General features: G+C 49.3%; 5 protein-coding genes across 7 annotated transcripts; 2 read left to right on the forward strand and 3 right to left on the reverse strand.

The window, feature by feature from the left end:
* Positions 1–74: 74 nt before the first annotated feature.
* LOC6526360 (epidermal growth factor receptor kinase substrate 8-like protein 2) lies at positions 75–6,711 on the reverse strand. Of its 2 annotated transcripts, none has more exons than XM_015197851.3 (6): positions 6,395–6,711; positions 2,650–3,046; positions 2,446–2,589; positions 796–2,376; positions 547–726; positions 75–485 (listed from the first exon to the last, which is right to left on the reverse strand). In XM_015197851.3, the coding sequence occupies exons 2-6, from the start codon at positions 2,995–2,997 to the stop codon at positions 393–395; spliced, it is 2,346 nt and encodes a 781-aa protein (XP_015053337.1). In that variant the 5' UTR covers positions 2,998–3,046; positions 6,395–6,711; the 3' UTR covers positions 75–392. The 2 variants fall into 2 exon arrangements, with proteins under 2 accessions (XP_015053337.1, XP_002087482.1); XM_002087446.3 differs by lacking the exon at positions 6,395–6,711 and adding an exon at positions 3,158–3,204.
* Positions 6,712–7,043: 332 nt separating this feature from the next.
* Positions 7,044–8,244, reverse strand: LOC6526362 (KRR1 small subunit processome component homolog). The gene has a single exon (XM_002087447.4). It carries the CDS (start codon positions 8,156–8,158, stop codon positions 7,124–7,126), a length of 1,035 nt encoding a protein of 344 aa, XP_002087483.1. The 5' UTR covers positions 8,159–8,244; the 3' UTR covers positions 7,044–7,123.
* A 619-nt stretch (positions 8,245–8,863) lies between these two features.
* On the forward strand, positions 8,864–15,576 carry LOC6526363 (serine/threonine-protein phosphatase 1 regulatory subunit 10). 2 transcript variants are annotated; one of them, XM_015197896.3, is made up of 6 exons: positions 8,864–8,967; positions 9,763–10,000; positions 10,074–10,171; positions 10,241–10,515; positions 10,669–11,988; positions 13,495–15,576. In XM_015197896.3, the coding sequence occupies exons 2-6, from the start codon at positions 9,998–10,000 to the stop codon at positions 15,195–15,197; spliced, it is 3,399 nt and encodes a 1,132-aa protein (XP_015053382.1). In that variant the 5' UTR covers positions 8,864–8,967; positions 9,763–9,997; the 3' UTR covers positions 15,198–15,576. The 2 variants fall into 2 exon arrangements, with proteins under 2 accessions (XP_015053382.1, XP_002087484.1); XM_002087448.4 differs by lacking the exon at positions 8,864–8,967 and adding an exon at positions 8,994–9,696.
* Positions 15,577–15,789: 213 nt separating this feature from the next.
* On the forward strand, positions 15,790–16,751 carry LOC6526364 (peptidyl-prolyl cis-trans isomerase, rhodopsin-specific isozyme). The gene is made up of 2 exons (XM_002087449.4): positions 15,790–16,359; positions 16,453–16,751. Exons 1-2 carry the CDS (start codon positions 15,853–15,855, stop codon positions 16,654–16,656), a joined length of 711 nt encoding a protein of 236 aa, XP_002087485.1. The 5' UTR covers positions 15,790–15,852; the 3' UTR covers positions 16,657–16,751.
* LOC6526365 lies at positions 16,662–23,552 on the reverse strand. Its single transcript, XM_002087450.3, has 15 exons — positions 23,322–23,552; positions 23,127–23,251; positions 22,864–23,074; positions 22,678–22,810; positions 22,481–22,617; positions 21,796–22,422; positions 21,534–21,735; positions 21,096–21,475; positions 20,484–21,040; positions 20,105–20,404; positions 19,431–20,042; positions 18,316–19,365; positions 17,310–18,268; positions 16,871–17,252; positions 16,662–16,813 (listed from the first exon to the last, which is right to left on the reverse strand). The coding sequence occupies exons 1-15, from the start codon at positions 23,464–23,466 to the stop codon at positions 16,760–16,762; spliced, it is 5,874 nt and encodes a 1,957-aa protein (XP_002087486.1). The 5' UTR covers positions 23,467–23,552; the 3' UTR covers positions 16,662–16,759.
* Between the last annotated feature and the right edge of the window lie 1,479 nt (positions 23,553–25,031).

The following is a 25,031-nucleotide window of genomic DNA, read 5'->3' on the forward strand; positions in this document are numbered from 1 at the left end:
AAATATCTAGGATTCTCTTATCCCCTAATTAACCTTTAGTGTTTTTCTCGGCTACAGTTGATCACAACAGGGGATCCTTTGGATATAATTTTATTAAAACAAATTATTGCCGGCGCCTCCCCTTTTTGCCTGGATCAGCATCAGCTTAAGCATCCGCATCAGCAGGAGCCACGTGCTGCTCAACAGCTCCCATCTGGAGCTCCACTTAGGTTAGTCTTAAGGTTAGTTCTGGTTTGCACACTCCTGCGAGCGAGTGCAAGGTATTGGAGCCAATCCGATCGCTGGTGACCACGATTAGCATCCTAGACGGAACTGCTGATGTCTGTCTCTCTATAACGCTAGATCCTCACTACGGAATATGTGTATATGTATATGGTAATCGTATGTCGATCCTAGAAGTAGCGGAACTCGCCCTTCTTGCCCAGATGCTTGCTGCGCATCATGTCGGTGGGATCCGGCGATCGCTGTTCCATGCCGGCATTATCCTGGGTTAAGATTATTCTGTTAGCAAGTCTAGCTACGAATTGAGTTGCCATCCTTACTCACCCCTGATCGCGATTTGTTGCCCGGGCCCGTAGGACCCGCCTGCGGCTGCTGTTGTTGCCCGTAGAACTGGGCTCCATCTCCATCCCCAAAGTTAAAGGGGGTCACAATCGTGTGCGGCACGTGGGCCACCTGCCCCCGCATGTTGCGCGCCTTCCACCACTTTCGGGTGTCGTCAAGGATCTAAAGTTCAGAAGAGATGGTTAGTGAACAAAACCAAGGTGAGCAACGTTGGGTGGGTGAGTAACGTACCTCCAAGTATTCGCCTCGCATCACGCTAAGCTCCTTGTCGTTGTTGGCGGTGCGCGGATAGGTGACCAGCACAATCTTGGCCCCCGTCGCCTGCAGATCCTCCAGCCAGGACTCGAGCATCTGGTCATCGCTGACGTTTGGCAGACCCCTGCCTCCACCGCCCAACTCAGACGAAGGCCCCGGACCAGCGCCTCCTCCGTAGCCGTTTCCACTGCGAGACTCCCTCGTGTGAAGATTCTGCAGACCAGCTGTGATGGCGCTGAGGGTGGGTCCTGCTCCTGGTCCATGGCCATGACCATGTCCATGTCCCGCTGCTCCGCCGCCTCTGCCTTCAATCGAGTCGAACGATAGCTCGCTGCGGGCGTTAAAGTCGGACGCGCTGATGGCTCCCGCCCGATCTCTGTCGCGGTCCCTTTCCCTCTCCCGCTCCCTCAACCCTTCGTTGCCGTGGTGGATGGTGTACTTCTCGATACCCATGGCCATATTCATCCCGTTCCCCGAGTCGTAGTCATCGTAACCGCCTCCCCCACGACCATTTAGTCCGGATCCAGCCTGGACCTCGAGTCTGCGCTTGCTTACATGCGCGGGCGGGGAATTTGGTGCTGGCTCCAGTTCATCGTTGATCAAATAGTCCGGTGACCAGCCGTCGAGGAAGACCGGATGGTAGGATCCAACGTCATCCTTCCACTGATCTCGCGGGATAACCCAGGCATCGCCCAACGAGCGCCACAGCTCCGTTTCCTTGCTGGTTACACAGTTGATAAGCAGGTTGATGGCCTCTCTGGTCAGCAGGGGATTGACCACGCGCGCCGGCAGCTGTGACTCGTAGTACGTGTCACTGGAGGCCTCCACAATCAGAGCTAGCGGCGTGAAGAGGAAGTGTACCAGCTCGGGGGCGTTGGGATCGTGGATGTGCGCCTTCAGCTTTGCCAGCAGGTTAAACGACAGCTTAAACTTGGCAAAGATGTCCACGAATTCCTTCTCGTGGGGTGGCCGCGTCCTCAAAGTGAGCAATCCCTCCCCCGGATCCCTTTTCTTCGACTTTCGATTGCGACGCCGACGCTCCAGTTCCCGGGAAGCGGCAGCGGCGTGCTGAAGACGAGCTATGAACTTCTCGATGTCATCGAAACAGTGATTCAGCACGGCCACATCCCGCTCGTACTTCTCGCTGGACGTGGAGCTAGTCTCATCGCGCTCCGTTGCGCCACCGCCTCCAATTCCACCGTGTTCCGAATCCGTCTCGCCACTAATGTGGGCCACATCGTCGCCAGAGACTCCAACTCCGGCCCGGATTCCATACTGCTCCATGCTGCTCCTTTGGTGCATGTGGTGGTGGCTTTCGCGCTCTCGGTCTCGATCCCGCTCTCTCTCGCGGTCTGCCCGCTGCTCCCTGTGCTGGTGCAACTCCACTCTACTATGCGACGAGGACGAGGAGGTTTTGCTCATCATCATGGCCATGCTGGCGGCACCTCCGCCGCCTCCGGATTGCGTGGGTGTGGCACCGCGCTGCTGCGTTATCATTTTGCCGCTTCTCAGCTGCTTCAGATCCTCAACTAAATGAACGGCGGACACGCTTTGTGACTGCAGGGATAAAGCATTTGATTAATATAGAAGATCCGGTCAGAAAATACAAATGTAATTATTTCTCACCTGGAATATGTGCATCTCGGAGCGAGAGCCACCGCCTCCGGATACGATAAAGACCAGAATGTTGTTGTATAGCTCCATGGCGTCATTCGAGGTGAATGCGGTGGGCTCCTGAACCAAGGAGGCGGGAAATCTTTCGATGATGTTCTGGAAAGCAAGGATGAATATGAGTTCCAAAATAATCATATCCCAGTTTCTGTAACTTACCCCCGTTTCATAGTCCATGATAAGCACCCACTGGTAGTCTAGGCAGAGCTGCATCTTCTGCGACCAAATTCCCGTGGTCTTCTCCAGCTGAAGGAGGCGACGCATTCCGTCCGCCGGATACACGATGCCGGACTCCTTGTTCACCGTGAAGGTGGCCAGGTGTTCCAGCAGGTAGGTGGGCTTGTCGTGCAAATCGCTTTCCAGCCGCTCCCGCTCCTCGCCGCCTCCACTGCGATCGTCTCCGGAATAGTCTCCTCCTCCGCCGCCGCCTCCATGTGCACCGCCTCCTCTTAGGCTTCCGCTACTGTTGCCGGCACTGCCGCCTCCGTTCGAGTGGTGGTTCACCATGGTGTCTTCCGATCCCGGTACAGGCTTCGATCGACGCCTGGAGCTCCGTCTAAAAATAACAGTGGTTTTTATTAGCCTCTTCTTATTTTCGAAAATCAGGACATTTTTCTTTAAGACCAGTAATTTTTATATTCCTTAATGAATTCACTATTTCAATTACCGTTTAAATGATGATCTTAGTAGCTTAAACATCAATTTAAATTTATATCGTTACCAACATATTATACTTTTCCTTCTTATGTATGTTGAGCTGAACTATCGCCATTGGAAAATATTATTTATAATTAGTTTTATGTTTTCTATTAATCATATTCATTCGTTTTTGGGCCCGTACATAACGAACTTGCAGGGGTGTGGTTGTGCCCCTTAGAAGTCTGGTTCCCAATCTGGAATCTCGAGATTTTGAAGTTTCCGATGACCAAGTCTGTGAGCTGCAATCTTATGAGTGTCGGATACGAAAATTGGTCCTACAGTGTGTGTTAAATCATTATGCTGTGTTTATTTTGTGCAGCTGAGACTAAATCCCTCTGCATCCGAAGGCCCCTAATCCCGCCAAGCCACTTGGATATTGCGCAGCCAATCATCTCTGACTCAGACCGCATTCCAATTCCAAGCCACCACTAGCTTTTAGCTTTGGCACACACACTCCAAACGATCCGCACATGGCCGCAATTATTCTCAAACTTTAACATTTCGTTGTTGGCTTGGATCAGCATTGGAATTCAAAAATCGCGCTACTTCCACTTCCCCAGGTTCCCCTCCTCTAATCTCACTGTCTCCACTTCGACTACACAGAAAATATCTTTGGATGGTTTACTTCCGATTATATTCATCCTAATATAATACAATTACAATTTGGGGAATATGTTTTTTTATTTTCTTAAAATAATATTCTTATCTTTAATTTATCGAACAATCAGCTTAAGTGACCGTTCCAAGTCACAGTAACATTCTGTTCAATATTCGGATTAAGCTATCCTATTTTTTCTGTGTAGCAAGTGAACACACCTGCAAAAGACACACACATACACACACGTGAAACTGAGATTTGCAAACACACTCTCTCGCTCCCTCTCGCTCTAACCCTCGGAGACTCTATCCAAACCGCTCCCTCGACTCAAGTGACAGCAACAACTTTTCCGCTGTTTTAGGCTGGGCTCAGACGCCGACCGCGACGCAGACTGCGCAGTCAACGGTGGCTGCGGCGTCGCATGCCTATCTACACTAAACAAAAATCGCAACTCCTTACTGTATTTATAAAGATGCTGGGTGAAAAACCCCTTATTCTGGTTGTGATCACATTGAATTGTAGTCCAGTGTTCCAATGTTCTCTAAAATATAGTCCTGATTATATTTTGATTTTGGAAATATTTTCCATGATTTTCCTGACCCTTTTTTTTCGGTGTATCATTCCAGCGGTGACGCATGGTCAACGGGCAGGAAAATGGGGAAAGGGGGTGTTTGTGTACTTGCAACAGGTGAAAGAGAAACTGTTGGGGGGTCAGCTGGAGTGCACTATCTGCTTACGATCTTGTCCAAACCGCAGTAAAATCGCAGTAAACAAACAAGGCGAAGTGCGCGTAAAAAGAAAACACTGACCCACTACACCCCTTTAAATGTTTTGTTTTCGTTAAGTTGCGCCGCTGTGTTGTTATATTTCGCGTTTTATTGTTCGTACAAGCCCCAAATTGCATCACACTTGTGGAATTTGACAGATTCGTGTTTTCGCTCTCTACTCTGCAGCAGCAGCAGCAGCAGCTTAAAGGCCAATGACGAAACGCGATAAACATTATCGCACTTGAGTAACGTCGAAATAGTTGGGCTTCCATAAATCCAGCTTTTAGAGAAAGTACTAGTGCTCGGTGATTTAGGGTTTAGTTGGGACATCAAACTAAGTTTTTGAAATTCTAGAAATATCTACAAACATAATGCTAAATGAGATATCACTTTATTGAGCATAGACAAGCATAAGATAACATCACTACTTTTGTATCTCTAGATTGTAGACTATGAATCCAGACCTATGTAGATACAACATGTATCTATAATCTGTAAATAGTGGAAACTTATTAACCTAGGTAAGGTAATCCCAGATACATACTGCAGTGGCATGTACATAAGTACGCCACAACAAAAACCGAAAAACCTGGAAACATGCTTCCATTCAGGCGAAGATAATTAATTGGGTCCTGATAAGCATGAGATGGGTATTAGGGCCTCAAATAATTCAGACAGCTGGGATTTAGATAAAAAGGCGGTGTGCGGTACACTTGCCTTTTTATTTTATCTCGCATACTTCTTGGTTTACGAAGCAAATGGCAAAACAACAAATAACAATAGTTGTTTTTGCTGTTCTTTGGGTGGGAACCCGCTTTTGGGGCGGGGGAGGGCTGGAGGGGGATTCGAGACATCGACACCCCGATCCACACTATGGCCGTCCCCCTCGCGCGCATGCGTGGCAGGTAAGCTGATGTCTGTGTTTGCGCTAGTGTGTGCGGCTTGAAAAGGTATTTGTCTCCGTGTCTCCATCTCCCCGGCACCCGCCACCCCCTCGTCTACTGCTGCAACTTTAGTTTTTGACCGACCGCATTTTTTAAGCTTTCTTTTCCACCTGTTTTCCGTTTTCCTCTCTCACTGTGCGCTGTTGATATTTCTTGAGTCTCTCTCACACACACACATATGTCGCCTCCAAGCCGCACTCACACAGGTGAGGCTTCATAGTAATGTGCGTGCGCGGATATACAGTGGACCCCCAAAAAAGTAAACTAATTGAAAGTACATAGTGCACTTATAATTAACATATAATCTTTTGATGAAGTAAATATATCGTCAATATATTGAAGCTCAAATATTCTAATTATTAATCTAACCAAACGCTGAAATCGGGAGGAGTGCATTTTTTAGATTTCCCGTAATTAAGTATTCACATTTTCGAGGCATCACTGTATGTACAAAAGTGGGAGCGGCGGCAGGTTTCGTATTGATTTTCAATGCTTTGTTCAATTCATTCACTAATTCACAGACACAGGCTCAATTCGCTATATGTATTATTCTAATTGACCGCATTTTCCGGTGAAATGTGTGATATACATATGCATGTGTATACACTCCCTTCACACACACACTCACAGCACACAGGTATCGATATCACGTTAGCATTTCGATATCATCCTCTCACCTAACACATTCTTTTTCTAATTAGCACGAATCCGAATCTCTGTCACGTTTGCTTGGCATTTTAACTGGCTTTCGGGCCTTTTTTTCGGGTTTAGCTTCGGTTTTAGCCGTTACAATTGCGATCACTCGAGCATTGTTTCAATTTTAATTCAAACATTAAAAGTAACTGTAGTTGAGCACTTAATCCTCTCTTCCTCTTCTTCTGCCACCTCCTTTTTACCTGTCTTCGCCGTTCGCTCCGTCCTTTTCTGGCAGCCGCCGCCTTTGGTCTAGTGCTTTCTCGCTTCTCTTCGATTTTTATTTTTAAGACGGCTTTCTTTCGCTCCGTTCTTTTTGATTCTCACAGACCGTTTTTCTATTTTTTGTCGCTTGTGAAAAATAAACGTACGAATAACAATAACCCCGCAACACCGTTGTTGTTGTTGTGGCTTTTCAGTTACTGTTTTTGTTGTTTTGTGGAACGCACGCGAGCGTCATCCGCTATTTAAGCGCGGTTAGTACATGTCAGTCCGGTACCAGAAATCGTACTAACTTGGCTCATTCGATGGCCTTTTGAGTTGTTTGTATATTTTTGTATTAAGCCACTTGTTGAGAGAGTGCGGCAGAGAGAGAGAGAGAGAACGAGAGATGTCTCTTTACACTAGCGGACACAGCAATAGAACCAAATTTATTGTATGCGTTTGAGTAAAATTTATTTTCTTTCCGAGTCTAACGAATTAGAAATGTCAGAATTATCAATATGATTCCCATGGATTTTATGTGATTGACCTTTTTAAAACAAAACAAGAACTAATAAGATACCGTCCCCACAAAATTTCTCATCAAAACAGATTGAAGTTTTTTCATCCCATTATAAAAAACTTTTGATATTCATTTCTTCACTTTTCCCTTTGCTCAGAAAATAATTTTTATTGAATAAGCCTATGAATAATTAAAACTATGAAAACTATCAGCTGCTCTTTGCCTTTTTGTTGGCCTTGATCAGCTTGGCCTTCAGGGCCTTCACGTCCACCTTGGTGGAGGAGCCATCCTCCTTCTTCCGACTTGAAGCAGCCGACTCCTCCGTGGGCGGGACAAAGTCCTTGTTGCGGCGTTCGTCCTGGCGCTTGGCCGCCTCCTTTTGTTTCTCGGTGCGCCCCTGGTTCCGCTTTGCTTGCTTCTGCTCCTGGTTGAGGAAGTACTCTCCGCTGGCCAACTGCTTGTCCACCTTGCTCTCCGGCTGGCTGGGCGGGAATGGGGTGTACTCCTTCTTTTGCTTCTTGACCTTTGGCTGTTTGCGTTTGCTAATGTTTTTGTTTTTAAACTTGGGCAAGAACCGGGACCAGTCCTCGTTGGCCAGGCGGGGATCCTTCATCAGCTCCCGTTTAATCATCAGGGCCTTAATGTTGTATATAGGGTGCACATTGTTCATGGTCTCTAGGACAATGTCCCGCACCTGCTGAAGGCCTTTGTAGGGACCCAGGGCAGAGACTGTGTTTCCTTGGACCAAAACATAGCAATCGGTCAGCAGTTCAATGGACTTGAGGGTGGCTCCGTTGGGTCCTATTAAACGCTGTCGCCGCTTCACAAACTTCTCCTTCTTGTGCACTAGGTTTCCAATTTTGATGATGTCACACCCAATGTCGTCCTGCAAGACCCGCTTGGCTTGCTCGAAGGGAACACTTCTGGCCATCAGCTTGATCATATCCCTCGCCTTGATGATGATGTAGGGATCCCAGGTCTTGCGACTGGTCTTCACCACCATGCTGCCCTCCATAAGATCCAGCTCCGCCTTTAGGTGGTGCTCCGACAGGCATTGCTCCACCAGAGGCCAAACCTCCTTCAGATAGCGCTCCCGGTATTTTGGGAACAGCGTGGCAAAGGAGCTCTCCTCCACCACCCCATGCGGGTTGTCCTCCTGTCTGAAGGTCGGGATTTTCATGGCCCACGCATTGTCCACCGGCTCAGTGCTGATTTTAGTCTCCTCCGCTTCACTTTCGCTCATTTTTACGGGTCTTTTAGGAGCCTACTTCCTCTGCAGGTAAAATTCTTGCACGCTTGTTTTGGCAAGGCTGCCAGATCAACGATAAATGCGTGTGACCTTATCACGAAAAACTCTGTGGTTACTACTTTGCTGATTAATTATTTGCATAAATATATAATTTTAGGTTGTTTATAAATGTATAAATAAATTTCATATTCATAAATTTAAATACAATTATATTTGTATCGTTTGTCAGATAAATTTTTCAGCAAAATTGCATTTGCAATATAACACCAATTTCTGAGTTGGGAACATTATATTTTTACTGCATATATTATGCAGTTTTGAATTTTTAGAAAGAAATAGAAAATAGAAAGAAATAGAAATTAATAGAAAGAAATAAAATAATATACTTTTAAGAAATAAAATAATATACATTTTATTTCTTGATAGTAGATACTAGTTTGTATAGTTTACTTATTTGAAAACAAGATAAAAAATCTATAACTTATTCCATCACATATATGCATAAGAATGATTAATCCAAATCGTAATTTAATAATTTTTTTATTAAAGCATTCGCTTTTATGCACAGTAAATTAATTTTGAAACTGTAGAGGAAGAATAATAATAATAATTTGTAAGAGTAGTTTCCAAATAGTGGTATTAACTAAAATACTAGATCCCGACTATGCAATGTGGTATTTTCTAAGCAAAATAATTTTTTCCAAGCTAGTAAAGGTCACACGATTTTGTAAACCTAAGCAAAGCGCACGCAGGAGTTTTCGGAGAGAAAGAAAAATCGTCGCAAATAAAATATTTAACAAATTGTAAGGCCGATAAACCATTGTACATATAATATATATTTTCTGGTAGGCTTATTACCTATTTGCTCGACCAAAGTGTGCGGACCTAACCGCATGTCCAATTTTGGGGCGTGGACGTGAACGAAAGCCAGTAAATTAGAATTAAACAAAGAAACAAAGAAAATTAAAGAAAAATCAATATAAAGTGGCCGATATTGTTGTAGTTGCTAGAAAAAAGGCACTTTTCTAGCATTTCCCTTGGCTGCGGATGTAATTACGCCTTTGTGAAAAATTGTGAAAATCAAAATGGCGTCATTTTTGTGTGCGTGGCAAGGCGCTGCCAACCTGCTTGAAAAGAAAAACTGAGTAACTTTCACTTTTGTTTGAACCTAAAGTCAAACTTAGGTTGAAACCATAACGAGGCAGAGAGACATTTGTGCTACAAACGTTCAGTCAATCGCATGTTTTCATATTAATACGCAGTACAAATATTTTATTTTCGGTTTTGAGAGAGTGGACAGTCCTCAGGGCTGCACTGGCTTATCGATTACCGATAGCCGCGAGCACACGTCCGCATTTCACCAGTGCCTGAAAAAATCGCAACGCGAAAAACACGTTTTCTGCAGCTCCACAAAAATAAAAACTGCAAAGGGATTATTGCCTTACTGGCAGTTGTCACAATAAAATAACAACTTTCATCATATTCCGGCGCTGCGGCTGGAAATTGTTTTATACTCGTTTTAAAAGTGAATTGTAGGGATCTAGCATAGTTTTATCCTGCAGAATATGTTCTGAGACTAGTGTTTTCTCCTATTTTAGATACTATTGGAGTACTTGATAAAGCGAATTCTAATGGAATTACGTAATCAGTGGAAATTTAGTATCTATTAAGACACGCATACCAACAAAAGTAAGCGTCGCTACACACACGCACGATCCAACACACGCACACGTTCGCGTATGGTCATACCTACAAGTGTGGGAGAGAGACGGCAATAGGGAGTTCAACGTTGCCAGATCAATTCTCTTGTTTCCCCACGATAAACAAGCCAAAATGGTGAGTTATTGACAAGAATATGAAATTATTGACGTGTATTATAAGTGTCTTACTTAATATTTTTATTCAACAGCCTCGAATAGTTCCATTGCAATTGCTGAGGTGCTTGCGGGTGCTCTTGGACAACAATGGTGGCATTTTAAGTGCTGTGGAGGTTAAACGCATTTCGGGGTAAGTTTACCACTTGTCGTCAACAGCGACACCTATCGGCGTTTGCTAATAACAAGTTTTCACCCACAGTTTGATGGCAAAGTATTCAAAGAAATTAGTTTCGAAATGTGTGTACGTACAAATTTTGAAATCCACAAAGACGGAACTATTGGGCGACTTTATGGCTGTGGGCGGTTGGTCGCTGGTCTACACCTGGCTGAATGATGCCATCAGGGCGATGAACTGGCCGCTGGTGCAGGAGATCCTGGAACTGCTGCTCCTTTCTCCCGTGGATGTCAATCGCCTCAAGATAAACTCTGCACCCATTCTGGTCAAGGGGTTGTGCAAGGATGGCGGCAATGAAGGTAAGTTTCGGGTTTTCTTAGATTAATTCTACTCTAGTCCTAGTCCTCAGACCTGATTAGTATTTCTAAGTCCTGTTCTGGGCTGTCTTTTTGTGCATTTGATTAACTAGGGATTACTAATTGCCTTTTCTCGACCGTTCCGACGTTTTCCAGGTGTACGCATTCTAGCCAAGCGTTTGGTAGAGCAGTGGCTGAAGATTGTGACGGAAAACACAAGCATGACGATCCAAGGTGCTGCGCCACAAATAGCAGCCACTACTGCTTCTCAGGTTCCTACATCCGTTTCTGGAGCTGGCTCCGCTCCGGTCCCGGACTCCGCCTCTTCTTCAGACAGCACGGATAGCGCCGGTGCACCTGTGACGTATACCATCACCTCGGCGGCCAACAGCAGCAATTCCAACAGCATAACCATCAAGTGGAAGCCCTTGTTGGATAACCCAGATGGCGGCGATGAAGCTGATTCCGGCACAGCACCGAAAGGCAGCGAGGAGGAACACCTGGAAAAGGGCTCCTCCGCAACCCACTCATTAGCCGACGCTAGTCTGGGGAAAAAATCCGGTTTAGATGATAGTAGTTCAGCGGCGGAGGTTAAGTCTGGGGAGGACTTGGATAATAAGAAGCATAAGAGCTCGAAGAGCGACAAAAGTAAACGGTCCGAGAAGGAGCGCGAGAAGGATAGAAAGAAGGAGAGTTCAACGAGTCATAGGTCCTCCTCATCTAGCCATAAGTCGTCCTCTTCCTCGTCGTCCTCCTCTTCGAAGAGCAGTTCTTCCAAGAGTTCCTCCTCTTCTTCCTCTTCCCATCGCAGTTCTAGCGATAAACACCGCGATAAAGACAAGCCTCGCTCTAGTTCCGGTTCCTCCAGCTCGAGCAAGGACCGGGAGCGCAGCAGCGGTTCGTCCTCTTCTTCCTCGAATAAACACAAGTCCTCAAAGTCCTCCTCATCGTCGTCGTCGTCGTCGAGCTCTGGTTCTAGTTCCTCCAAAGATCGCAAGTCGTCGTCGTCATCGTCCTCATCTTCGAGGCAGGACAAGGACAAAGACAACAAGCTAATGCCTCCGCCAGCAGTGGCCGCAGCCAGTGCTGCAGGTTCATCGCCTACAGCTTCGGCAAAGGAGAGCGACGCACAGAAGCCAAGATCGATACCTATCATGTCCCGCAAGGCGTCCATTTCGATAGAGATTCGCCGGGACACTGAAAAGACAGGCACCGTAAAGACGTACCAGTCCAAATTCAGATCACATGGCCTGACGGAAGAGGCGCCGCCTCCCCCATCGCGCAAGGGTCTAAAGAAGCCCACATCGTCGGCGGTTGCCGCTTCCCCTGCCCTAATGACGGTACCGCCTTCACTGAAACGTCCATCGCCGCCGCCCCGGGATGCGGCCAGCGACAAGAAGGCCAAGATCGACATCAACAACGTCGCGGGACATGTGGAGAGGCCCGGAGCCGCCAAGCTGATAGCGCCCAAAAAAAGTAAGCAACTGATGCGAGAATCCATACTAATGCTCTTCTCTATTTTATTCCACAGCCCAGCAGCTTTGGTGGCTTTTGCTTTTGTTTTCGATCGGATTCGAAAGTCGAACTCCGCCGTATTATTTGTTGATCTCTATTCCCTTCTCAAGGTGTTTAATTTTGCTTGGGGCGGGTCTTAAATTAATATAAATAGTGCAGAAGTGGGGCCTTTTAGTGTTGTGGGTACTTTGCATTACTACTATACATTATCAATTGTTTGCCATGCGAGTGGCGGAGTTATCCCCGGATCGAGTTTGAACTGCAAGCTGCCGGAGTGTGAGTCTAAGTCCTTAACCCCGGATGACGGCGGACGAAGTTGAGTCCCGAAATCTGGGCACTGCGCATGCGCTGAGACCGAATGAAAACGAAATCTAAGGCACAGACGATGTCGCCGTCGTCGTCGCGGCTTGATGTTAAGTATCCAAACCTGAAATCTTGAACGTATTTAGCTTAGCTTAGCTATAAGGTATGTAGATTCACTTGGCGAGCAGCCCAAAAACTTAAAAACTTACGAATAAAAATACGGTTTCCTCTAGAAAAATACGATTTTTCTATTGAATAAAAAAATGCATTGAGCGCAAAAGAAACTAAAACGAAAATATTGACTTGAGCTGGCGGTTCTAGAAGTTTGGTAGGTGGATCGATCGATCACCACCGTGGGCATGAGTCCCAGCTGCTTCGCTTTGGCCTCGATTTTGCTGTCGTGCGTCACCGAGGGTCGCCATACATGTTCGCCTCGCCAGACCAGGGAACCCCAGTTCACCCACATCCTCTACGTAGTGCGTCATCAGTGGATGCGTCACGTTGGCAGCAAGCTGCTCGGTGCGCGTAATCTGATCGCAGTTGGGTTCCTTGGATAGATTAGTGTTTAATACCCAATTACCCTTATCATTGTGCTGACGGGCGTCTCACATAAATATTTATTCTCTCAAATGTAATTGATTATAAAATATTCAGCTTCGAAGATTAACTAACTTTATTATATAGCAATTAGTCCTAACAATGCACTTAATGGCTGTACTTTTTATGTTTTAAACGTAACGAGAATGTTTATAACTCACAATTATGATGCTTAGCAGTACAGTACACTCAAATAAAAAAGATGACAAACTGGTCTAAAAGTTACATTTTGACAATCCTAGCTGATTAAGGATTGAACCTAATAAAGTCGCCATAAAATTATAGCACTGGGATAATTTATGAATTGTTTAGTAGTAGTCTCAACTACTTTTTGAATTTAGGTTCGGTTAGATATACGGTGCTAATTACTTAAACTATCAAAAATGCCATTGTGTGTTTGAAAAAAGGCCAGAATTTGTTGTTGTTTATAATTTGTTTACTTCCACCAATTTCCAGCAAAAGCAAAATCCACCAAAGCCAATGGGCCACTTAAAGAAGACCATTAAACCAATTTGTTAACCAAACCAATTACTAGAACAATTACTTACATTCCCTCATTTTTTTCAGTTCAAACCCTGGTGGAGACCAATCTGTTTTCGGATGCCCTGGCCGCTTCCATCGAACCCAAGAAGGTGGTGAAGCGCAAGCGAACGTCCGCCACATCGCCCACGGACAAGGATGCGCCACTGGCGCCGCTCAAGTTCTACCAGGATACGCTAGACGAGTCGAAGAGCGAGGAGAAGTCGGACGACAGCAGCAAGGAGAACGATGATGCTCGCTCCGCGTCACCAGGCAAGGACACAGATGCCGATGACGACGACATTCCCTTGAAGCGGGTCAAGGAGGACATCGAGCAGAAGGTGCAAAAGGAGAAGGCTGCGGCAGGAGAAGGTGGCGAAGCGGGTAACACCTCTGACAACGCCGAAGATCTTCCCGAGGAGCCCAAGAAACCGGGGCCGGGCTGTGGACCCGATGGACCACCGGGAGTGCTCATGCTGCACCGCCGCAAGGGCCCGAAAAAGAAGCTAACTTGGCAGCCGGAGGAAAAGCTCACCCAGATCCGGTACTTCGAGGTCGATCGATCGGAGCGCGTGAATGTGATGAAGCAGACCTTCCTCGAAATGAAGAACATGGAGCGTTTCAGCGAGCGAGATGCGCTGACCATTGCGCGACGTGGCTTCGACGACACCATGGAGCCGCAAATGGAGTGGCGCCCGCTCATCGAAGTCGACAATGTGCCCGACCACCCGAACGGAAACCTTTCCAAGCAGCGCCAGGTGCAGATGGACAGGGAGGCCACCACGCTCAGAGCCCTGTACTTCTCGCCCGACATGATTCCCGACAGTGCTGCGGAGGCGGAACTGGAGCCGCACTTCGCTCACGACATTCCCGTCATTCCCATGGATGACCTCACGGGCAATCCGGATGCTGTCAACGACTACAGTACCTTGGCGTGGCCGGAGCCCAAGGGATACGCGCCTAGCTCGGGAGTCGGCGCAAATAACAGCGGCTCGGACATGGGCTTCAATGACAACATGATGGCCGGACTTGGGCCTGGACCGAACTTGATGCAGAATCCATTCGATCCATTCATGGGACGCATGCCAGCACCCACGGGAATGCCACCTGGACCGAACATGATGCCCAATCAAGTGCCCAATGGACCGCCGCAAATCTGGCAGAATCAAATGGGTCCGGGCGGAGTTCCACCCGGTGTGCCGCCCATGATGAACGGACCCGGTGGCCCTGGCATGGATATGGGCAACATGAACAACATGAACCAAATGCCACCGCAGAATTTCATGGGCAACCAGTTTGGAAGTCCGGTGCCGCCATTCGGAGGCGGCCCACCACCCGGATTCAATCAGTACCCGCCCATGATGATGAATGGTCCGGGCCCAGGACCGGTGATGGGACCCAATGGTCCGGTGATGGGACCCAACGGTCCCATGATGAACGGGCCGCCCAATGGACCCATGATGAACGGGCCGCCCAATGGAATGGGACCGGGACTAATGATGGGCGGACCCAGGAACAACAACAACAACAGGAACAAGAACAACGGCGGCGGCAACTGGCGCAGCGGTGGGAACAACTTCCAGGACAACTCCGGCGGCAACTGGCGCTCAGCAGGATCTGGCTCCAACCGAGGAGGTGGAGGTGGAGGAGGAGGCGGTGGCAACACCGGCGTCTGCAAGCAGTTTATGCGAGGACACTGCAACATGGGCAAGAACTGCAAGTACGTGCATCCGCAGAAGAAGCGCTTGTAGGACTTACCCGAATCTTCTGCGGAAGATTCAGCTGTGTAGATCTCAGACGCGCCACGGAGGCAGTGATTTCCGAAATCGAGTCCCCACATGAAGACTGTATCCAGGTTAGCCTCCGCTAGTTAATCTAAGTGTATATATGTATTCGGTATATTTTTTGTGTAGACGAAGTCTATCCCTAAGTTTTTTAGCCTAAGATATGGGTTTAATCCCCTACCCCGCTTAACTTTATTTTTAAACAGATTACCATAAAGTTAAATATTTATAAGTTTATAATTACGCAATTAAATACCAAGTCATATGATGCAGAACGAATTCAGTTGATTTTATGCAAAGGAAACTATGGAATCGAATTTAATACACCCCTCTTTTTACAAAACAATACTTTTGACTTTCATTAAGTATGTTCATCAGGTTTTGCTTTAGTTGATCCAAACATTACGATTGCTTTCCAATGTTTGCTGCCGGGTGCTGAAATCGATTTGTGAACAGGGGGTATGCCATCATCATGCGGTGCTTGCACTTAACCTGGAACTTTTGTGGCTTCCGTATCCAGGCCCGCGACCCAGAATTCGCTGTTTTCACTTTCCGTGCTTTCCACAGTCCAGTCATCGTGTCAGTTGGGTGAATTTCATCAGCGCGTTAGCACCGCAAAATCATGAAGTTCCTCAATAGGATAATCCTGTGCAGCGCCTTCCTGGCCGTGGCCAGTGGCTTGAGCTTCACGGTGACGTCGCGGATCTACATGGACGTGAAGCACAACAAGAAGCCGGTGGGCAGAATCACGTTCGGACTCTTTGGGAAGCTGGCTCCCAAAACGGTGGCCAACTTCCGGCACATTTGCTTGCGCGGCATCAATGGCACCAGCTACGTGGGCTCGCGATTCCATCGCGTGGTGGACCGCTTCCTCGTCCAAGGCGGCGACATCCTGAATGGCGATGGCACTGGCTCCATCAGCATCTACGGCGACTACTTCCCGGACGAAGACAAGGGCCTGTCAGTGGAGCACAACAGACCCGGCTACTTGGGCATGGCCAACCGCGGTCCGGACACCAATGGCTGTCAGTTCTATGTGACCACCGTGGGCGCCAAGTGGCTGGACGGGAAGCACACCGTTTTCGGCAAGGTGCTGGAGGGAATGGACACCATCTATGCCATCGAGGATGTGAGTATGCTGACCATTATTACACTTAAAAAATCGGCTACAAAGTCGTGGCTAAAACTTAAGAAATTCTTTCTGACCGATTTTCCGTTCCAGGTGAAAACCGATACGGATGACTTCCCAGTGGAACCGGTGGTGATCTCCAACTGCGGCGAGATACCCACGGAGCAGTTCGAGTTCTACCCGGACGACTTCAACATCCTCGGATGGATCAAGGCGGCTGGTCTGCCGGTGACCAGCTCCTTCTGCGTCCTGCTCATCTTCCACTACTTTTTCCGCCAGCTCAACATGTACTGCTGAGGGACTTTAGAGTATAAGCTTTATTACTGCACATAAGACTAAGTGGCCCCCATCCACTCCAAATGAAACCCACAATAAATGCATACAAAATTTAAGGAGTTCCCTAGGACACGAGCACGGCTTTCAGGAGGATGGGCAGAGTCGGTCCCATGTGCAACTGTGGGATAGGTGTCAGCACCTGAGGATTGGATCAGCTTATACCAAAGTAACTCACATCGATGAAGATGTAGTCCTCCACGTGCTGGTCCTTCTTGTAGAATCGCGACTCCGGCTTGAAGAGCCCAACGATGGTCACGTCCACTCCGGAGTAGTTGGACAGGCAGCCCGAGAAGATCTTGGCCAGCGTAAAGTGGTGCTTGTGGTCCGGATACACGGAGCGGTTCAGGCTGTTGTAGTATTCCTCCATGAGGCGCCGGTCCCTAGGCGCCAGATCCCGCTGGTGCTGGACCATTCTGTCCAGGTCAAAGGAGTGGGCGTGCTTCACCTTGGGATCCTGCTCCGCGTCCATCAGTCGCTCCATCATGTTCCTGTACTTGTCCTTGAAGTACTCGAGTGCCGTGCACTTCTCCGCCCAGAAGGAGAACTTCTTGTCGGAGCTAAGGGATGCTATTACTTGAATCACTAGATCTTATAAATTATGGTATATATATTACTGCTTGGGATCCGTGACATTAAAGTCCACGTATAAGCCTGGAATCCGGACGGCCGTGCGAGCTGCTGCAATGAGTTTCCCGGGTCCGAAGAAGTGCAGCTTCAGCTCAAAGCGCCGCACGGTGTTCCTGGCCAGGGAACCCAAGTCCAGGACGTAACCGTGCTGCTCGCAGGGAATGGGTTGGACGGTGAAGTGCTTCACCATCGCCGCCTGCTTGAGTCCCGGGGAGGTGTGCATCTTGTGGTAGGAGCGGTAGACCTGCTGATGCAGCTCATACAACTCCTGATTCGAGCGGAGGCGCTTGAGGTACCGCTCCGCCAGGATCAGTTGCCTCAGGACGGTGGCGTGCGGCAGCTCCTGGTTGTTGTTCACCATCACGTAGGTGTGCACCATGCGGAAGAGTTGCAAGTCGTGCTGTTCCTTCCGCTCGGATGACATTTCAGACTCGCTGAGTGAGAGCAACGAGAAATCCTCGGAGATGGAGGGCTTCTCCTCCACTTGGCACTCCTCCTCGCCCTCCGCGCGTTTCGGTTCCTCATCCACCTCCGTGATGGAGCGAAAGATCTCGTAGTGGTAAATCTTCTGCAGCATGCGGTACTCCTCCTCCACCTCCAGGGGATCCAAAGGAGTGGAGGGCAGTGGAGAGGCCATCTCCAGCATGGGCATCACGCCCTGCCCCCGCAGGTAGAAGTAGCTGGAGTCGCTGTTGTTGATCATCGCTCCGAAGGAGTGGTAGAAGCTCTCGCTGAAGCCGAGGATGCCCCTCACACGTATCTGATCCGCTCCCAGTGGCTCCAGCTGCACAATATCGCTGGTCACCAGCTTGCAGTAGCCGTCCACCAGACGCTTCTCCTGCGACTGCTCCTTGCCCGGCGCCTTCACCTCGACGACGACCAACTGGAGTGGATACGTGCTGAGGTTGGTGACGCGCAGCGTGGTGTCGAAACTCTCGTACCATGGCTATTATACAGATCTTAAGATCAATCTTTCATAATATTTATACCCACCTTAATTCCCATGTAGACGCTGTCCTTGTGGAACTTGATCTTCTGCGGCAGGTTGACCAGCGTCACTGTGAATCGCTGAGTGCGTCCGCCCAGAAGGACCAACTCGAAGACGGCGCGCATCTCGTGGTTGCGCCGGATGTGCGGCAGGTGGAGCTTGCACTCCAAGTCCACGTCCGTGACGATGCCCCGCTTCTCGTAGAAGTAGATGAAGCGACTGGAGAAGCAATACTCCGAGGAAGCCTCCGACCACTGGTCGCTGGAGTCGATGTGCAAGCGATTGAGGATGTCCGAGATGGTTTCCCGCACCACGGTCGCCGAGCTCTGATCGCGGTCGTCGTGATCGACGGGCGGATCCTTTGGCGGGAACAGCAGTGGCTTGTGCCTCAAGTCCATGTCGTGGACGACTTCGTCGAGGAGCTCCATAATGAAATCGCCCTCCTCCTCAAAGCGGCGGAACTGGCAGCGACACTCCTGGTATCTCTTGGTCATATTGGGCTGGTCCTCGCAGCTGAAGTCGTACTCCAACATCCGCAGAATCTCCGAGAGAATTTCGCCAGCAATGCCATCCGGATCGTCCTCGTCGCCGATGTACACCTCGGTGGTCTCCAGCCGCTTCCACTTGAACTCGGCTGGCATGCAGCCTTGGTTGACCAGATTGATGACGCTGTCGTAGGCTTGGCCGCGATCGAAGAGGACGAGATCGGGTTGCAAGATCACCACATCCGGCACCATTACGGCCAGCCGGATGGGCAGAGACTTCTGTTGCTTGCCCAGCGCAAATACCGCGATCCTTCCTTCGATTTGGCGGCAATACTGGTTCTTCAGTCCACCCCTGTTGAGGATCACAAAGATCTCCTTTCGCTCCAAGCCATTCATGCCAATCTGAATCTCCTTCTCGTAGTTGTCCTCGTAGAACTCCTTTATCCTGAAGGGTCCCGTCACCTGCAGCGTAACCTCGTAAAGAGGCACCGAACAGGAGTTCACCAGTGTTGGGGTTTCCACGTAGGAGCGCTCCTTCAGCGGCTCGCAGCGTTTGTAGTTGAAGTTCAGCTTGGATTATTAATTATAAAGTAAATACTTAATTTGTTAATAAATGAATATAAACAATAGCTAACCTGCTTTGGAGTCCAGTGCAGTTGGCAGTCCACAAACTCGGCGCAAGTCCTAATCCGAATGATGTGCTTGCGTTGTGGGTACTTTTGGTCGATGACCTGCAGCAGGAAGTCGCCGGTGGCGTGGCCCTCTACATAGGAGCTGGCCAGGATGTCCAGCCGCTTTTCGCAGCTGGGCGACAAGTAGATGTTCTTCGGTTCCATGTCGAATCGAGAAGTTAGCGCGTTGGTGGCACAACCCGACGTGACATTGGCCCCCGGTCCATGGGAATTCAGCCGGATGATGAGGACACGGTATGCGCGATGACCCTTGTTGATCACTCGCACGGGAAAGCGGTGCTGGTAGAGGCTCTCCTGGAACTGCTCCTTGGTGTCGGTGTACAGCAGTCCCGCATCGAATCCCTTGCGGATATCGGGCTCAAAGTAGAGCGGCACTCCCTCCACCAGAAAGGTGATGGGCAGCATCATCACGTGGTCGAACTGCAGGTCGATGTACAGGATGTTCTGGTACAGATCGGGATCGGTGAACACCGACACCAGGGTGGTGTACATGCTCTGTCCCGTGGCCGCCAGCGCTCCTCCCCGCGACGTCAGGTACTGGAACTCTATATCCCTCTAGCAGTACAACAGTATCTCTGAAAGGAAGTCGGTGGTGAAGTATATCCGAGTATCCTTACCAGCCTCATGCTGAGCTTCGTCAGCGTGGGTGTGTAGTTGTCGATGTAGAAGTGCACCACGCTCCTCTCGTAGACCTGCAGGCGCTGGTGCACATAGGTGGGCGTAATCCGAATCTCCGTGGGCAGCACGTTGGCGAACAGGTGGAAGGCGTAGGGGCGGCTGGCGCCCACGATGTTCACCATGCCCGATAGCCTGGTGTTGCCCAAGGAGCGGAAGGTGACCGCGCACCTGGCAGTGACCTCCGATCCGCCGTCGATGAAGAACTTCCAAGTGCCGTCGCGGAAGGTCATGTCGTTGGGCTGTGGGAAAGAGTAGTTTCAGCTGATGGCATCCATATTTTCGATTCGTTTCAAGGGACCAAATAAATCCAGGACTTACAACGACATCGAAGTGCAGAAAGGCGCCTATGATGGATTTGTTGGCGAAGGTCATCTCAAAGTCGTAGTCCTCGCCAGCGTAAATGGTTCGGCTTGAGAGGTCAACCATGTTGGACCACACTATGTCGGGCACAACGCAGTTGTACTCGAACCAGAGCTTCGAGCACAGGAACTCCGACTTGATCATAGTCTTCATGATCGGGTGATCTTCACTGGAGTCCACGGCAGGGTTTGCAACCACGGGACAAATCCGCACGGACAGCGATCGGTGGAAGTAGCCCACCTTGTTGGGCACCAAGAGGATGGTGATGCTGCGTCCGGTGTTGGGACGCAGGTAGATGATCTCATTGTCGCAGTAAACTTCCCGTGGATCGCTGGGCACGGCGTTCCAGTCCATGAATATGTAGTTGTTGTGCTTGGTGAACACGGAGAAGTACTTGGAGTTCAGCAGACCCACCAGCGCCTCCTGGATCACGCGGCGATCGGTCTCGGACTTCTCGAAGATCTTCTGCTTCTTCAGGCTGGTCAGCAGATGGGCGGCCATCTGCGGAATGGGTTCTACGTGGAAAGTAATACATATGGTACATGTATATAGCGAAGTTTCGAGGCTTACCCATCACCTCCTCCTCAAACTCCGAGCTGTAGATGGAATTGCTGGACATGACCGAGTTCATGGACAGCATTTCCGCCTCGGTGGAGGTGAAGCGGAAATCTCCCTGCTCCTCCGGCTGCTGGCTCTGCAGATCCTCGTGCACCCGCTGCAGATGTCGTATGGGATCCCGCACTGTGATGGGCAGCAACTCCGTGGCGCTGCGTATGTTGAGTACCAGCGGCGTTTCCTCGCCATCCTCCGTGGTCTTCACCTGGAGCGTGATGGGCACTGCCAGGGGATTCATGAGCAGCATGTACCGCTTCTGGGGCACCGCAATCGGGATGCTGCCAAACTCCACCAGTTGGGGGAAGGTGCGCAGCTGCACCGGCTGTCCAGTGCCTCTGGAGGAGATTCGTGTCATCAGGAGCTACGTTTAGCTTTCGTTACATTGGTAGTTACTTTAGCAGGATCTTGTAGTGGGCTCCATTCTGCACCTTGAAGCGCAGGGTGTTGGTGAATCTGGAGGGCAGCAGCGTGTAGTAGGACACGTTGAAGATGCCGCGTGTGCACGGGTCCAGAAAGAAGCCTTCTGCTGGCGTGATGCGTATCCCAGACACCTCGGGATCCGAGCAATCTGTGTACACCACCTTGGCGGGCACATCTGTGGAGATATGCAATTGATATGATCTATAAATGGGCAGAGGATTGGGTTTAGGATTACCTTCCACATTGAGCACCTTGATCTGGGAGCAGTGCTCCTCGCCCAGGTAGATCTTCCGGAAGTCAATGATCTTCGGATGGAACTCCAGCTCAATGCCAGCGATAGATCCGGAGAGGATGACGTGATGGGATTCGATGCAGTCCTGGGCGTCGCTGAAGCAAAAAGTAACTCGCGAGCGCTGGAAGTACGGCGGCTCCACGTCGTCCGAAAATGGATTTTCCGGATTGTAGTTCGGCCGGAAGATCAACCTAATGTCAGCGGAAAAACCGGCTCCAATCCTGGCCGGAGCATCGTAGTCGAAGTGCTTGGCCGCCTCCGCATCGATCTGCACGTTCTGGACACTGGTGTTCTCCTCGAAGTCGAAGAGCAGCACGCTGTGCATGCTGACGGCGTCGTCGATCAGTTTGTTGGACAGCGTGTCCTCCTTGTCGAGGCTGTCGCTCACCACTGGCGGCTCCGTGTGGAACTTGCCGGCGACGAAGATCTCGTGGGTGCTCTCGTTGCACACGGTCACCGTGCGCACATCCTCGCGAGAAAACTTGGTCATGGCGAAGAGCACGCTGCCGATGCTCAGGTGCACGCCCATCGACTTGGGCGTGAAGAAGAACATCACCGGCTTGGGTGGCACTGCAAAAAGGATTTATTGGGAAATAGAAAGGATATACAAAAGTTATTTCATACTCACACACGCCAAACTTGATGTTGAAGAAGCCCCTGTAGACGTTCAGCTTCTTCGGCTGGATCACCAGCAGGAACCTGGCGTAGTCCTTCGGCGGCAGGATGTCCTTGTTGTTGTTGCTGATCTGCAGACCCCGATTGGTGCTGCAACAATGGGAACATGATCTATGTGCATGATATACACGATATAAGGGCGAAGCTCACTTTCTGTATCGCACGCGGACACTATCCTTGGTGGGGTTGTAGATGATCATCTCGTAGTGGGTCTTGTTGCCGGGCACGCAGCTGGGAAAGGTGATGGTGTCGCTGATCGAGGGATTCTCCAGCTTGTCCAGTACTGCCAAGGAGTAGGGCAATGGGATTGGAATCATAGCAACCAGATGGGCTTACCAATTATGGGCACCTGGAAGATGATATTGGGGTGATAGCACTCGATGAGGATGTGGCGCCTGCGATTGATGTCGCGCTTGGAAGTGGCCCTGATCCAGATCTTCACTTCCAGGCTCTCATCGGTGTCCAGGTAGCGATGCAGGTCCAGTTCCGGTATGGAAACGGAAGTGTCTTCGGGACTGTCGGTGGTCACATTGATGAGGCGGGGGAACTGCGAACAAGTTCGATGAAAATGGGAATGTATAGGAGTGTAACTCACTCACCAGTCCGGTGTTTTTGATGTTGAGGGTCAGGCCGTAGGTGCTGTTCACCCGGAAGCACTTCTTGTGCACCATCATCCGCGGCGTGATGTGCAGCGTGTCCACCATGTTGGAGTACTCGCTGTAGTCTGCGGAAAAGGGGGAAGAGGATTGCATTGATATACCCACTACTAAATACCCTGTAATCTGTAATCTTACATTCCCTGGCGATGCAGCACTGAAACTGGCGCTTGGATTTGCTGTATCGAACTGGCGGCTTTGCATGGCGCTCCTTGTGCGTTTTTGCAGCGCCTTCAGCTGAACGAGCGGGCTCCACCGTGGGATTCGATTCCGAGTCAGACATTCTGGCATGTGATGTGTGCCCTAGAGTTCAAAAATAGGCATAAAATATAGTTTGGATTTTCGTTTCGACTTGATAGAAATTCAAAGGCCAGAGCTCACCACAGTTTGTCTCTTATGTTTTTCTAACAGGCTGGCAACATTTCGGCGCACAACTCACCACAGCGAAACGGTTGGCATTTGAAATTCCTTTCAAGCAGTGCAGAAGTCGTTTTAATTGATTTTTTGCGTTCTTAATTAAGTAGAAATGCGGTTGGTCGGCGCTCTCGTTGTATTCGTTTTTATTATTACATCTATATACCTCCTAATCAGTGGTCCTTTGGCCTTAGTTGGTTTGCTGGGGCTGCTGTTTTGGCAAAACAATTTCAATTTGGAAAACCCAACGCAGCATGAGCACCACAAAATGTCGAACGTGTTGCAGCCTCTTCTTTTTGCTCGACCTCAACCGCAGTTTCATCGGAAAGCCCAAATGCACTGCGAGAAAAAGGGAGTGGAGTCCCATAACCATGAAATAGGCAAGAGAAAGTTGTATGTTTCTCGTCTTTCAAATTTGTTTCTTGAAAATAGATGTGTTTGAAAAATCATTAATATATAGTTCAATGTCCTTGATAAAGTTAAAATTACTATTTTTTAGAGTGCAACACCGAAGCAATGCCAACCGCAAAAGCTGCCAATGCACAACAAAGTCCGGCTGTTTGCCTTATTTATTTGCTGGTCCGTTCGAAGGATGCCGCCGCCTGTGCCCGATTCTGCACTTGGCAAAAGGACATTTCGTCCTTTTGTGCAAAATTAATGATATGGGCGAGGAAGAAAGGCATTTGTGCGGTTGCGAGGTTGTGAGGTTGCGATGCCCTCCGCCATCCTATTGCCATTTTTATTGTCAACGGGACCCCCGAAACTTGAGATAAAAATTTGCCGGAAAGCCAAGCGACCGCAAAACCGGACAAAGAAAATTGAAAGAAGGTCCTGTGGATGTGGAATGCCAAATTTGCATGTGTGCTCTGCACTGCAACCCATCCTAGCATCCTAACATCCTTACATCCTACCATTCTACTAACCCACATCCCACATCCCCATTGGCCATTGTTTGTTGGTCCAGCCCACTTGTGTTATCGCCGGCAAAGCGCTTATAAATCACGGCACTTCAGATGCCAGGACCTCCGGCCACCGCCTTTGGACGCACAGAAGATGCCATAGAAGAGCAAACACATGACCAACGGAATGGCCGAAAATTGCAGCAGCCCTCAGTGGATTGGATTGGCAGGCAATCCGTGATCCGTGGTCCGTAGCTCATTCCCGTGACATGCTACTGTGATGGAAAACAATTGGCAGGACTCGGTGGCAGGACATCGCTCTCATCATGGCTGAGTTGGCTCCTTTATTGAGTACAAATTGGATGCCATAATGATGACAAAGAACCAACGCCAACGCAGCTTTAAGTGCTCCCTTACCGTGGATGGCATTTTTATGACATCCAATCCAAAGTCTGCGACTGATTGCTCCACTGCATCGCATCCCCGCTGTCCAGCAACCAAGGACCAAGCAGCAAGGACCACCTCAAGGATGTGG

Source organism: Drosophila yakuba, chromosome 2L (genome assembly GCF_016746365.2).
Source record: "Drosophila yakuba strain Tai18E2 chromosome 2L, Prin_Dyak_Tai18E2_2.1, whole genome shotgun sequence".
Classification (NCBI taxonomy): domain Eukaryota; kingdom Metazoa; phylum Arthropoda; class Insecta; order Diptera; family Drosophilidae; genus Drosophila; species Drosophila yakuba.

Coding starts and splice junctions, on each gene's coding strand:
- LOC6526360 (XM_002087446.3), bottom strand. CDS start 3,189: ATGTTTAAGCTACTAAGATCATCATTTAAACG. Junction 2,377..2,445: donor CCGAGATGCACATATTCCAG/GTGAGAAATAAT, acceptor TTATCCCTGCAG/TCACAAAGCGTGTCCGCCGT. Junction 727..795: donor TGCGAGGCGAATACTTGGAG/GTACGTTACTCA, acceptor TCTGAACTTTAG/ATCCTTGACGACACCCGAAA.
- LOC6526362 (XM_002087447.4), bottom strand. CDS start 8,158: ATGAGCGAAAGTGAAGCGGAGGAGACTAAAATCAGCACTGAGCCGGTG.
- LOC6526363 (XM_015197896.3), top strand. Junction 10,172..10,240: donor GAGGTTAAACGCATTTCGGG/GTAAGTTTACCA, acceptor TTTCACCCACAG/TTTGATGGCAAAGTATTCAA. Junction 10,516..10,668: donor CAAGGATGGCGGCAATGAAG/GTAAGTTTCGGG, acceptor GACGTTTTCCAG/GTGTACGCATTCTAGCCAAG.
- LOC6526364 (XM_002087449.4), top strand. CDS start 15,853: ATGAAGTTCCTCAATAGGATAATCCTGTGCAGCGCCTTCCTGGCCGTG. Junction 16,360..16,452: donor CCATCTATGCCATCGAGGAT/GTGAGTATGCTG, acceptor TTTCCGTTCCAG/GTGAAAACCGATACGGATGA.
- LOC6526365 (XM_002087450.3), bottom strand. CDS start 23,466: ATGTCTGACTCGGAATCGAATCCCACGGTGGAGCCCGCTCGTTCAGCT. Junction 22,618..22,677: donor GTCCGCGTGCGATACAGAAA/GTGAGCTTCGCC, acceptor CCATTGTTGCAG/CACCAATCGGGGTCTGCAGA. Junction 20,405..20,483: donor TTCTGCACTTCGATGTCGTT/GTAAGTCCTGGA, acceptor TCTTTCCCACAG/CCCAACGACATGACCTTCCG.